Here is a 13319-nt window from a genome sequence, read left to right as displayed (position 1 = left end):
ACAAAAGATTTTATGAACTAGTTTTTTAGTAACAGATACAAAATAGCTTACTTACTATCATTTTTAAGTTCTTCGTTCTGTTCATACGTATGAATAATTTCTGCTGCTCTTTTCTCGTCGTAGAGAGGATACAATATTTCATTTAATCGTGGATCTCGCTGCTTTTCGTTGAGGAAATAAATGAACTGCTGGACGTCGATGTAATCAGCCTTGCCTTGAGATCTGAAAGAAAGAAAACAGAATGAAACAAAGAAACAAATCTACAACATTATTAGCATTTAACAGATTTTTATTTTTTAGTTTATTTATTTATTTATTCATCGTATGAGCAAATACGAATCGATAGAATTTACTGACTTGAACGAAATGATATGTATGAAAGTAGAAGCTTATATAGGGTGGCCCAAAAGTAGGTATACATCCCAGTATTGATCAAGTATAAAATTCTAGTTTATGGGTTTATTTGCTTCGGCTCTTCCGAGCTTAAGATGTAAGTAAAAGTACATTAAGAACAAATAATAAAGAAATTCGAGAAAATGAAGAATTAATTCTTTTTCTTTTTTTTTTTAAAAAAAAAAAACTTAAAATTGATACTCTGCGAGAATTATGCAATTTACCAAGGTAAAACTGAATTATATCCCCATTAAACTTTTCGTTACGACACAATCAAAACGACATGACAATGAGATTTAGACTAAAATTAATTCTCAAATTTTAACTTCTGTTTAACTACATATAAATTAGGGTGGTCCTTATTTTTTCAACTTATGACTGTTTTTTGTTCTTTTTCTTTTTTTTTTTAAGTTTCACCACTAAAATGAGACTACGTAACCCATTAAAATAAATTACCTCAATTGAATAATATTATATGTTGCCCCAAGTGACAAGTTTTGAATGCATTTACAATACACAATATGAGGTAAAGATACCTTGTAAGTTTGGAAAGACAATTGTAAGTTAATAAATATATGTGCAGGATGATTCTTTATAGGGTTTACAAGTTCAATCAGTTATAATTCTTTATTGAAGCCACAAAGAGACTTGGTTTATATGTCATTATACTGTAAAATACTTCAAGTTTGACTCACGTAGTGAGTATTTGCCGAGTTGACCACACACGGAGCCACCGGTCAGTCGTTGAAAATGGTGGCTTTCACTGGTGGGGAAAGAGCTATGTGCGTGTTTTAGTTTGAAGAAACGAAATCAACAACGAGTGTACAGAGTAAGTTTTGCACACAATACGGCAAGGAACAACCCAGCAGACCAACAGTGTACAAATGGCACCAGACATTTGTTGAAAGAGGTTGTTCTGTGCGACACACAAAGGCTCCGGGCGCTCACCCATCACTGACGATGTGGTAGAAGCAGTTAGGGAGAGTTCTATCCACAGTCCTCGAAAATCTACACGAAATGCATCACCAGAAACTGGTATCCCTCAAACCACTGTTTGGCGTGTATTGCGTGGACATTTGTCCATGAAGGCATACAGACTGCCTTGGTTCAAGCACCGAGTGAAGCGGATAAATATACCAGACATGAATTCTGTGTCACCATGTTGGAACGCATTAGTGGTAATGAGTCATTCTTGAAGAATGTAGTATTCAGTGACGAATCAACTTTTCACCTTTCCGGTCGAGTCAACACACACAATTGTCGTATTTGTGGCACGGAAAATCCAAATGCGCACATGGAGCTGGTTCGTGACAGCCCCAAAGTGAACGTGTTTTGCGCTGTTTCCAGAGCAAAGGTGTATGGATCATTCTTCTTTGCTGAGAGCACCATCACCGGCATCGCCTATCTTGATATGCTCCAGAACTACTTTGTTCCACAGATGAAGGTGACCATGATGGACGCTTATGATGGCAAGATGGCGCCCCACCGCACTACCTGATAGACGTAAGGAAATTTCTTTATCAGCGTTTCAAAGATAAGTGGATAGATCGTGATGGACCAATTGCTGGCCGCCACTGTCTCCAGATTACACGCCACTTGACTTCTTTCTGTGGGGGTTTGTGAAAGATAAAATGCACACCCCTTCCCTACCTGATAATGTTAATGAACTGAAATATCGTATCACAACGGCCATCGCGGATGTTACCCCCGAAACGCTGGCTACTGTTTAGCAGGAAATCGACTTTCGTTGGGATGTGTCCAGGATGACCGCAGGTATACACATTGAGCCATAATGGATTTGTCACAAAAAACTTGAAGTGTTTTGTAGTATAATGACATACTAACTAACTCTGTATGTGGTTCCAATAAACTACTTTGTTATAAAGTTATAAATCCTATAAAGAATCACCCTATTATGAAGGTAATAACTATTAAATGATTACAGTTACGTTAGCAAATAACGTCAGATATGTGTTCGTGGTGAAAAGCACCCCAAAACATGTCACATTACCTCTTCCTATCCAACATTTTGGACCTGAATTCAAGCTGGCTCACTTCAAGATGGTCGCCATGATTGTACTATACAGTAATAGATGCGGTGCTATCTTCATTACCCTTATCCAAGATATGGTATCACTCCTTCCAGCTGTTCTAAACTTTCAAGGCGTATTTACCTCATATTATATATTGTAAATGCATTGAAAATTTAAGCTCACTTGAGATACAATTTTATGTTATTCAAATGAGGTAATTTTTCTCATGGATTGCTTTGGTCTGATATGGAACAACTTTAGAGGATGAGACTCAGAAAACCTCGGAACACGAAAAATAAGTCGATAATATATGTCGATAAGTCATATTGAGCCGAGAAAAATACTGTAATATGTTTGTGGGTTTAAGTTTTGCTCAAAGAAATTATTTGTATACTTAACACGTAGTAAAAATGAAATGAACTCTTTCAGTTTTACGTCCCAAGGTTACGCGGGCTACGCTAAAGGAGACTGTTATGATGAGAAATGAATGCAATAGTAGAATGAATGAAGTGGGAGGAAACAGGAGAACCCCGAGAAAACCCACGCCCATTGTGTTTTTCCACCACAAAGTTCACTTGGCGCGAGCTGGGATCAAACCACGGGCTCCATGCACCAGAAGTGAACGCTCTACGACTGAGCCACCGCGGCTCTCTTTGAACATGTAAATTATACTGTTAACTAACAGATTGGAACAATTGTTGTCTTTTCCTACTGGTGACAGATAGTCTTTACGCTCATACTATTTATAATACACGTATAATAACTATATGTCTCTTGTTTCAGGATAGCACACGAAACATGTGTGATTCTTTGTTGAAAATCCATTGTTTTTTTGACTACATTACTATATTTCATCTTTTGTTTCTTTCTTGTATTTTTTCTTCCATTGTTATATACAGAAATGATAGAAAGCGCTAAAATAACAAGCACACATTATTCACTCGTACACTATGACCAAACCTCAGTCAATTTTAGGGAACTCTCATTTGACAATGTAAATAACAGGCGAGCGGGGTACAGTTAAGCAAAACAGAATACATTTAAAATCCACATTTTTTGCTCTTATGAACTTGTATATTTTATAATTAAAAGTAATTTTAATTAGACATTTATATGCCATAAAATACAATAAATAACTTTTTATCTTAAAGAATACACCCAAAGTAATAGAAAAATTTCTAAAGCAGTGATGGCCAAATGGTGGTCCGCAAGTAATTTCACCCGTACATCACGTAAAAATTTAAAATGTGTGATTTTTCTTTCAAACACTTGTAAAGTAACATTTGACAAACTTCACTGTTCCCATTAAAATCAATACTCGTTCTTTAAAACATTTTAACAATAATGTTCTTAAATTGTCATTGACGTACGTTTATTTTTATTTACTTATTTGTAATCCGCCTGATCCCCCGCCCCCAAAGTTTTTCTGAACTTCACTGGCCCTCAGATCATTTTAAATTGGTCACCACTGGTTTAAAGTATTTTGCAAATTAATATTACATAATTAACAAAACTTTAAAAATCCAAGAAATAGGGAAGATGGGAGTACAATTAATATAATGTCTTGCAGCGAATTTTCTAAAACATGGATTTCTCTCCTGCTTATCTTTTCATTCTTTTTACTTCATTATCTTCACTTTTACGCAATGCGATGATAAAATTCCTCTTGTGAATAGTTACAATTCATCACAATATCAAGAATCGCACTTGCTTTCTTGAAGGTTGGTACAAGTTTCATTTGCACATTGATAAAATTGTGGATTTGACTACTACGATGTGTTTCTTAGCAATTTCTTTTCCGGTACTAAGACTATGTTATGTATTAGTTTGTTATATTCATGTGTGATAATTTTATTTTAAAATGCTATTACTTACATGGACTGGAAGAGTTCTTCGATATCATTCCGCGGACAGATCTTGTGATAGAGAGCATAAAACTTATCAAATGTGAAATCAGCAGGCTCTATAACATCATTCTAAAAGAAGAAGAAAAAAAGAATAATTCAATAGTTGTGTATGGTATTTATAACATGCTCAATTTTTAAATAAAAATAGTTGATACTAGTGTTGTTAGAAAATTTTCCGAATAATCATTACTTATTCAAATATTAATATTCAAACAGTTGTTGGATATTCGAATAATTTGTAATTAAACTATATGCATTTCACAGATCATCGTTCCCATTAACTTTCGAAGATAATTATCTGCTCAAGCTTAAGCGTTTAACTAGGTTTAAAAATTGTGTAATAGAAATTATATAGGTATTTGAATTAGTCATGCACTTGCAATTTAATTAGGTTAATAATAATAATAATAATAATAATAATAATAATAATAATAATAATAATAATAATAATAATAATAATAATAATAATAATAATAATAATAATAATAAGAAGAAGAAGAAGAAGAAGAAGAAGAAGAAGAAGAAAAAGAAGAAGAAGAAGATTTCTATGCAATGAACAGACTAATAGCAAAAATTCAACACTTGATCAGAAAAGAAAACACACACTGCATATAATGTAACCTATAACATATTACCTACTGAAACAATAAAAAGTAATAAAATAGAATAGTATCGGGTTAAATAGTAATTCCTTGTCAAATTAATACCAAATATTTTTAAACCTCAAAATAGATACATCGTCAAAAATACTACAAATAATAAAGTTTGTCGAACTTTAAAATTTATACTTTTGTAATGATTGAAAATAGATGCTTCAAATTAGATTTAAAGAATTGGCCATTCTTTTTAAACTTACAAATTTTGGGTTCAAGGGATCAAATGTTGATCCATTTTTTATATTATATGTTGGCACTCTTATACCTATATTATGTAAGCAGTATTCACTATGATTTCTATTGTCTAGTATTTTGTGAATAAAATATCTTTCAACAAGTTCTTTCCTATCACTTAATGCCTGTAATCCCCAAAATTGATTCCAGTATTCACAACTACATGAGTAATAATCTATTCATTTTACGACATTGTACCCCAATAAAATGTTTTTGGACTGACTCAATTTTGTTTGACAATATTGTACATATGCTATTCCAAGTAACTACACCAAATAACTGGTCTTGATTTTACAAGTATCTTATATAAAAATACATATAAGCTGGCATTATTAAATCAGACCATTGTTTGAAAATTAACCCTAGTATTCTTCTTGTTTCTTGGACTATATCAGTAATATGGCAGCTGAATTGCATGTCTCTGTCAAACACTATACCTAAAACTTTCATTTGTTCAGCTTTATACAATGTTACTCCATTAACTACAGATTTGCTTACGTTAGGGTCACCAGATTCTGACAAGCGAAAACTAGGACATAAATATAACAGTATATCATAGTTTACTGCGTCGGCAATATGCAAGTCCTTATTTCATTTAACCTTAATCTGAAGTTAATCATTCATTTTTGTTAAAAAGAAAAATACCGAACAAAAATATTGAAGGAATTCAACATAACTCACAATACTTTGATGAATGACAAAATGGTTTATTTCTATGAAAGTACAATGAAACTTTGTGTAGGGCTAAATACTTTTTTAAAGCTATTTTCAGAGCAACGAAGGAAAATTTAGACCTCCAGGAAGTAACTTCTACTAAAGTTGGTTAGCGTCACTGTCGTAACTTGAAGTAGAAATCATTTCTACTTTACCGATATCTCAACAAGGCCTTCTCAGTAAATATGTATTGCAAATCAACAGTTTGTTGATTGTTCTCCTTTCATAATCTTTTGAGGAGTGTTAAACACAGCGATTAATCATTCAACGAAAGAGTGCCTGTGATCCAAAATGTTGTGAATAAAGAATGAAACATTAAAATATTGGTAATAAGTTAACTTAGGACATTTCGCAGGACATTTAAAAAAAGGACATTTCTAGGCGTCTTCACAATACGCAGGTCAGCTCTTTGAAAAACAGTACTGTACATCGAAAATCAGTACGTCTGGTCACCTTAGCTTACATAGTACTGAGTTTTGTTAGTATGACCTATATTTACTTTTTTTTTTACAATTTATTTTTAATAAGTTACTTTTACACTATACACTACTGTGTGCGCAAGGAAAGGTGGCTTTAAACAGTTGGGTAGAGCACGTGGAGTACTGGAGGCGCTGTTGCCAGAGGCTCCGTAACAGAGATAGCAGCTCTGGTGACAAATTTAAGACATTTAACGAGTCGTCTTAACTACCGGCAACAGCGCGGTCAGTGACGTTCGTTGCCTAGCAACAGCGTGAAAGAATACTGCTGTGATTGGTGAAGAATCCTTCCTCTCGTTTTGTTTACAACATGTGCAATTATGTCAGAGGTAATCTTTCAGTAACTCGATAATAACAATATCTAAATATCTCTGTAGTAAATAGTTACCATACTCACTATTTAGTATTAAAATAATGTTAAATTATCGGCATGTAATAAAATACTTACTTTTATCAGGCAGATCATTAATAAATAGGAAAAAAGAAGGGATCCCAAAGGAGATTCCTAATGTATGTCATTCTTTATATAACAATGACTAGAGGCCTGGTGAGTTGAAGCAAAAATCTAACCGAATTACTCCCTATGTTCCTCATGTTCCTCGTTTTGAATTGTATGGTTATGAATAAAATACGTGAACTTAATTCTAAAAACGTCAAACAATCAAGAGAAAAATAAGCAAACCTCATTCGATTTTTTCTAGCAAACCCTTCACAGTAAGTATAAAATGGGACAAAGAGGTAGCCAAAGGGTAAGAAAAAATGCATTTCAAGAATATTCTTAGTCTTTCGTCTCGCGACAAACAAAGAATAGAATAAAACAGCTTAAATAATTGAATGTAATTCAAGTGACATCAATTTGTTGTCTTCCTAACTTCATGTCATTTTTTAAATTGCCAGCTGAACCATTTTGGAGATAGATTTCAAGACCAATTTCACGTACCAAATCATGATAAAGAGATTAAGGATATTTCATTGTTCAAAGATATATTATTCAAATATTCAAAAATTGGATATAACAGATGTGCGAAGTCCGCACTGGAACCCATGATGGTTCTATTTATTTCAAGTGCAAATGAAGATGTAGAGCGATGTGTTGCATAGGGTAGGTGGAATCATCTGATGAAAAGCAGACTTTAGAGTGACATAACCGATGCAGTACAGGTGCACAGTAGCCAGTCGTTTCGCCAGCCTTCTCTACTGATATAGTGGCTAACGCGTGCATCTTTGATGTATGTGGTCTCGGTTTAGATTTCTGGTGAGAAAGCACTAATATTTGAATCCATTATGGTAGTTCGGATTGCATCTTAAAGTGTACGTCTACGTCTCATATAGCCTCGATGATCTAAAGTGATGCTAAACCTCGCCAAACAAAAACAAAACAGCAACAAAATTGCCAGCATGGAATAATTGAATTTCTGGTCGAAAAAAAGTTTCTGCGGCATACATTCATATTCGGTTACAGAAAGTAAACAGTGCATGGCAGAAGCGTTAGAAGATGAGTTAAGAATTTTAAGGATAGAAACACACACATCGAAGATCGTCCGCGCAGAGACCACTCGAGTCTCTACTAGAGGTCACAGTGTTTCAGTGGTAGAGCGTTTACTTCTGGTGTGTTCGTGTGTGGTCCCTGGTTCGATCTCCGGCGAAGTCAGTTTGTGGAGGACAACATCGTGTCCGTAGGTTGTCAGCTACTCCCGTTTCCTCCTACATTATCATTCCACCAATTATTCCATCATTCACTTGCCTTAATCATCCGTCTCCTTCAGCCTAACAAGCATAACGTGGGATGCTAAAGTAAAGATTTTCATTTTTGAGCCTCCACTCAAGAACCTGGTATGCAGAAACTCATCCAAATAAACACCACACGATTTCTGTTAGGGAACTTGCACACATGACATGGCACTATCCAGGAACTGATTACCGTACTAGGCTACCGGAATGTGTGTTACAGACATGTACGCCTTGCTCTTACAGATCAAATATTAACACGCAAAACAAACTTGTTTCCATGAAACTTGTGATTAAATACTAAGCAGAGAGTGATGCGTTGTTTGATTATTGGCTAGGAAACCCCCCCTCCCCATTTTTTATCACTACAAGCCGGAGAAAAATAAAATCTTTCAGTTTTATGTCTCACGGCCATACAGACTAGGCTAAAGGAGACTGTACTGATAAGAAATGAATGCAATGGTGGAATGAATAAAGTGGGACGAAACGGGAGAACCCCAAGAAAACCCACGAACACTGTTTGTCCACCACAAAACCCACTTGGCGCGAGCTAGGATCAAATCAGGGATCCCATGCAACAGATATGAACGCTCTACCACTGAACCACCGTGCCCCCTACACGCCTGAAACGAAAATCCATTCCATGGAGTAGTAAAATTCGACAATGCAGAAGAAAAAAAAGAAGAAGACCATGCCATCAGTCATGGAGGTTGTTAATCATTCTCATTTCGGAAAAAATTGTCAATGCTGCACACTATATTAACACATTCTAGAAACTGCCGCTTACAATATATAAGATATGTCCGGAGAGGAAATAGGCCATCCTTTAACATGACAACATTAGGCTACATTCACAGCAAATGAAGGATGGGGTTGCCAAATTTGGGTGGGAAGTTTTCCCACATTCTTTACCGTTGTGATCTGCTCCATCAGACTACCATTTGTATGGCTTTATGAAAGAACAGATGCGATGAAAGACACACATCAACAATGAGGAACTGGACCGTGCTTTCCGAAACATTCTGCAAAATGCACCAATGGACTCTTCCAGGACAGAAACTTTTAAACAACCAGAACTTTGGCATAAACGTGTCAAGTCAATGGAACCATGTCGAAGACTAATAAAAATGAAATTAAAATGAAATGAAATGAAATTTTTGAGTTTTACTTCCCACGGTTATGCCGGAAAGGCTGAAGGAGACGGTGAAGATGAGAAATGAGTGAAATGGTGGAATGAAGAAAGTGGGAGGAAACGGGAGAATCCAGAGGAAACCCACGCACACGGTGTCTGTCCACCACAAAGTTCACTTGGTGGGAGCAGGGTTTGAACCTGGGACCCCATGCACCATGGACCACTGAGCCACCGCGGCCCAAAAATGAAATTAAATCTTTCAGTTTATGCCCATCAGGCTAAGGGAGACAAGGATTAAAGCAAGTGAATGATGATGGAATGACAAAGTGAGAGTAAACGGGAGTTCCCTGAGAAAACGCACAGACACGATGTTGTCTATTATAAACTTACTTGGCCGGGGATCGAACCAAGAACCACACGTATCAAAGGTAAGCGCTCTACCACTGAGCCACCGTACTATTATTAGTGATGATATGAAGTGCGAACGTGAAATAAAAGCAAGGACAGGAATGGCGAAAGAAGCCTTTAGGAAGACAGAAAAAATATTTTGGGGATCTTGAATATAGAGCTGCGACAAACACTCATAAAATGCTTCATGTGGAATATTGTACTGTATGGGTCAGAAACATCGACATTACGCAAAAATGATGAAAAACGACTGGAAGCTTTCGAAATGTGAGTGTGGAGAAGAATGGGGAGAATTAACTGGGTCGAGCGGGAAACGAAAGGGGAAGAGAAACTGGTTGGGACATTGTCTAAGAAGGAACTACATCATGAGGGATGTACGAGAATGTATGGTGGCAGGAAAGAGAGAGAGGATGCAAAAGAGGCTATAATTGATGGACGATATCAGAACAGAAAAATTGTACGTGAAGACAAGGAAGTTACCTGAAGACCGTGGAGCATGGAATTTTCTCAGATGCTGCGAGTGACCTGCCAATAATGGCACAATACCTCTTATGATATTTTCTCTTTGTCTTTATTTCTTTTTATGAATGAAATCAGCTAATATGCAACTTAAAGTTACACATAAAAGAATGTATAACCTAGGATAAGCCGACTTTGATACAACCGGTTAAATCTATAATTAAAAGTAATAATGGCTTAAATATTGAAATATATTGCCTTACCTTTCCACTAGGTAGACCCAATTCTGCTAAACACTGATACACTAATTTCTCAGTTTTTCCTGAGGCAAACGTTCTGGCGACGACTTTGACTGGAACTTTTCCTTTGGGATCAACTAAAAATCCCAGCCTCATCCAACTGGTAAAAAACAGAAAATGATATAAGCATGTTATAATAGACATATCAAACTATACTTTCGCTTTTTATTCTATTTTGTAACAAAGATGAATGTCTCCAATTATTCTTTTTTATTTTTTCTTTCTAAAAAAATCAGCTCAGCGTTAAAAAGAAAAAAGATATAAAGAATTCTGAATCTTAAAGGTATAGTTTCTTTTCTCTAAAATTTATAAAATTTCTTAATAAATGGAATCAACTCAAATAGTTTATTTATGAATGTTTGAAATTTCTTTTCTTCTATTCAATGTGAGAATATTGACTATTCAGCGAAAATATGTACAAGTTATCATTAACATTAAAAATAAAAGATCAAGCACATTTGTTATCAGATTAAACAAACTTTATTATTTCATCTTGTGTATATTGATCGAAAGCGCCATATGAAATCTGATGACAGAAACAAATCATTTAAAAATTATATTTGATTTTTTTTTTTAATTGAACATGATGAGGGAGTTTCATTTTATTCGTTTTCTTCTGTTTTATTTCCCAAAACTAACTATGTACAGTTTAATTTGTTTATACGCTATATCTCTAGTTCATTCACGTTTTTAGACTATACTTTATATATGCAAAAGATTATCCTTAACAACAGAAAAATATGTTATTACGAGTTAATACATAAAAAAAAAGACTTTACAAAAGTAAAGAAAGCTTCCCTTGAAAAGACAACTGAAATCTAATACTTATGGATTCGTATGATGCAGAGGCGGCGATAAAGGTCCTACACTATCCGCGGTGCATGATGAACAGCGAAACTGAGTTCTCCAGAAGTTTGACTCGTTTAAAAAGATACTACAGGTATAAAGAAGAATTACACACTAACGCAGAAATTCTTTAAAATAAGTTATATTATAAAGAGTCGTCAATATGACGCTCAAATAACAGCTAAATTAATTAGTTTTAATAATTATAATTGTTATTTTATTATTTATTTTAAAAAAGGTATTTAGTATTGAACTTAAGCATATTAATCCATCCAACAATAATAGAAATGTTCACTTTTCACGCGTTAATTGTTAAGAACTTTGTAACAAAGCATCACGGATTATCAATTTCTTCAATGGAAGTATTAGAGATCGTGGGGAAGGTGGCTGCCAGAAGAATATACGAGTTTACTCACTGTTTATAATTTTTCACTTTTTAAACAGTGTTACTTTTAGACTTTTTTTTTTAGTTTGATACAATCTTTAAATCATTTAGAACAATTTATACATATCTGGCGCACTTGATCCATGTTATTTATTGCAATTTTTAGTGTCAACAATTTTATTAAGATCAGACCATTCGGCCATTTTGGTTACACCTCACACTGTACTTTAGAATCAATTTCAATATTAGAACAATTCTAGTGATAAAATCGATATGACTATAGTCGCGACTCTGATGACTAATACCCGACAGGATTACATAGAATAGAACGGACATATTATAACGCGTGTTGCTTTTACATTTCTGTAGTCTGTGTATAATATCTGAACATTTTTAAAGATATTTAGTGTTTACGATTGTCATTTTTAACCAATAAATACCGAGATCTAGTCTCTGAAAGAATCTTGTATAAACAAGAAAACAAGAACATACATATGAAAAGTTTCCACGTGTATTTTCAAGTGCGATTTATGTTTAGTTTATAGTTTAATGACATTTTGCTAATACAAGGAAGTGGCATACAATCAGAAGATACATGCTTTATTTTACGTGAAAAAAAAAAAAAAAAATTGTAAAATGAGAACATCATTTTCGGTTTGCTTTACAGGAGTTTCACAAAGGCTCTATCGGCGACACTATTTATGAAAAATGTTAAGTTCACTTAAAAAAATCAGTACCTTCAAATTTTACGATTTTAATTTGATATGCAGTCCATGAAAAATCGCTGAATCAGAAACGTTAATTCTATTGAATGTCAAAATTAGCAGTCTTGCTATTTTTAAACTATAGCAACATATAAGCAGTAACTATTAAAAAAATACAAAATCTAATAATATATATCAGTTATATGACATACACATACTACATAGGTTTAAAGTAATAACTTAAGAGCTACAACCAATCACCACTGAAGACTAACACCAAAGAAAGCCATGCAATGTCCCCTTTCATGGTCTTTGCAACAGTTCTTAGGGATTAGTATTTTGTGGAGTAGTAACATGCCCACTTTAAAAAATTATAAATAAACAGATATAGTAATTTTTTGGTTATTCAACCAAATTTATCAGAAATTGATGAAATTTTCAGTTTTGAGTTATGTTCACGATTCCTTACATGTTTATATTTATTAGCTCTTCGATTGTCTGCTCTTCATTCTTTTTAATTATAATAATGTGACGAGAATAATTACTTTTAAGAAACACAAAAGAACTCTATTATTCTACAATTTTATCTTCTGGGACGACATAACTACATGCCACAGCTTTCATAAGTAAGGATCAGTTATTTGTTTTATATTATATAAACGGATTTATGTTAGCAGATTGATTTTTTGTACCTTATCATTTCTAACTGAAATAGAAAATTAATAATTCCTTACTTGCATCTTCATAATAGAAATATTTGTAATTCTACACATATTTATACAAAAGTAATGTAAACTTGCTGTTTAAGAATTTTATTACCTTTTTTGAAAGAAGAAAGCTATTTTGTGATATACACCTAATTAATCATAGAAATAGAAAATAAATTTTGGAATATGGTTCAAGCAGTACCATTCAAGCAAAATAATACAAATTATATTCGCACTT

The 13319-nt window shown here is 34.0% G+C and overlaps 1 protein-coding gene across 4 annotated transcripts in view; it reads right to left on the bottom strand.

Moving 5' to 3' along the window:
* Nucleotides 1-13319, bottom strand: part of norpA (no receptor potential A) — a 387967-nt gene that overhangs the window by 59667 nt on the left and 314981 nt on the right. For all 4 annotated transcript variants that reach the window (XM_081771645.1, XM_081771642.1, XM_081771643.1 and 1 more), the window contains 3 exons: nt 10404-10539; nt 4302-4402; nt 56-222 (listed from right to left, as the gene is read on the bottom strand). In XM_081771645.1, coding sequence (XP_081627771.1) covers nt 56-222; nt 4302-4402; nt 10404-10539 — 404 coding nt within the window. The remainder of the gene's footprint in view (nt 1-55; nt 223-4301; nt 4403-10403; nt 10540-13319) is intronic.

The sequence above is a fragment of the Thermobia domestica genome, chromosome 9 (genome assembly GCF_964235325.1).
Source record: "Thermobia domestica chromosome 9, izTheDome1.hap1.1, whole genome shotgun sequence".
Taxonomy (NCBI): Eukaryota; Metazoa; Arthropoda; class Insecta; order Zygentoma; family Lepismatidae; genus Thermobia; species Thermobia domestica.
Note: the sequence above shows the minus strand (reverse complement) of the source record. Positions and strands in the feature narration are given on the sequence as shown.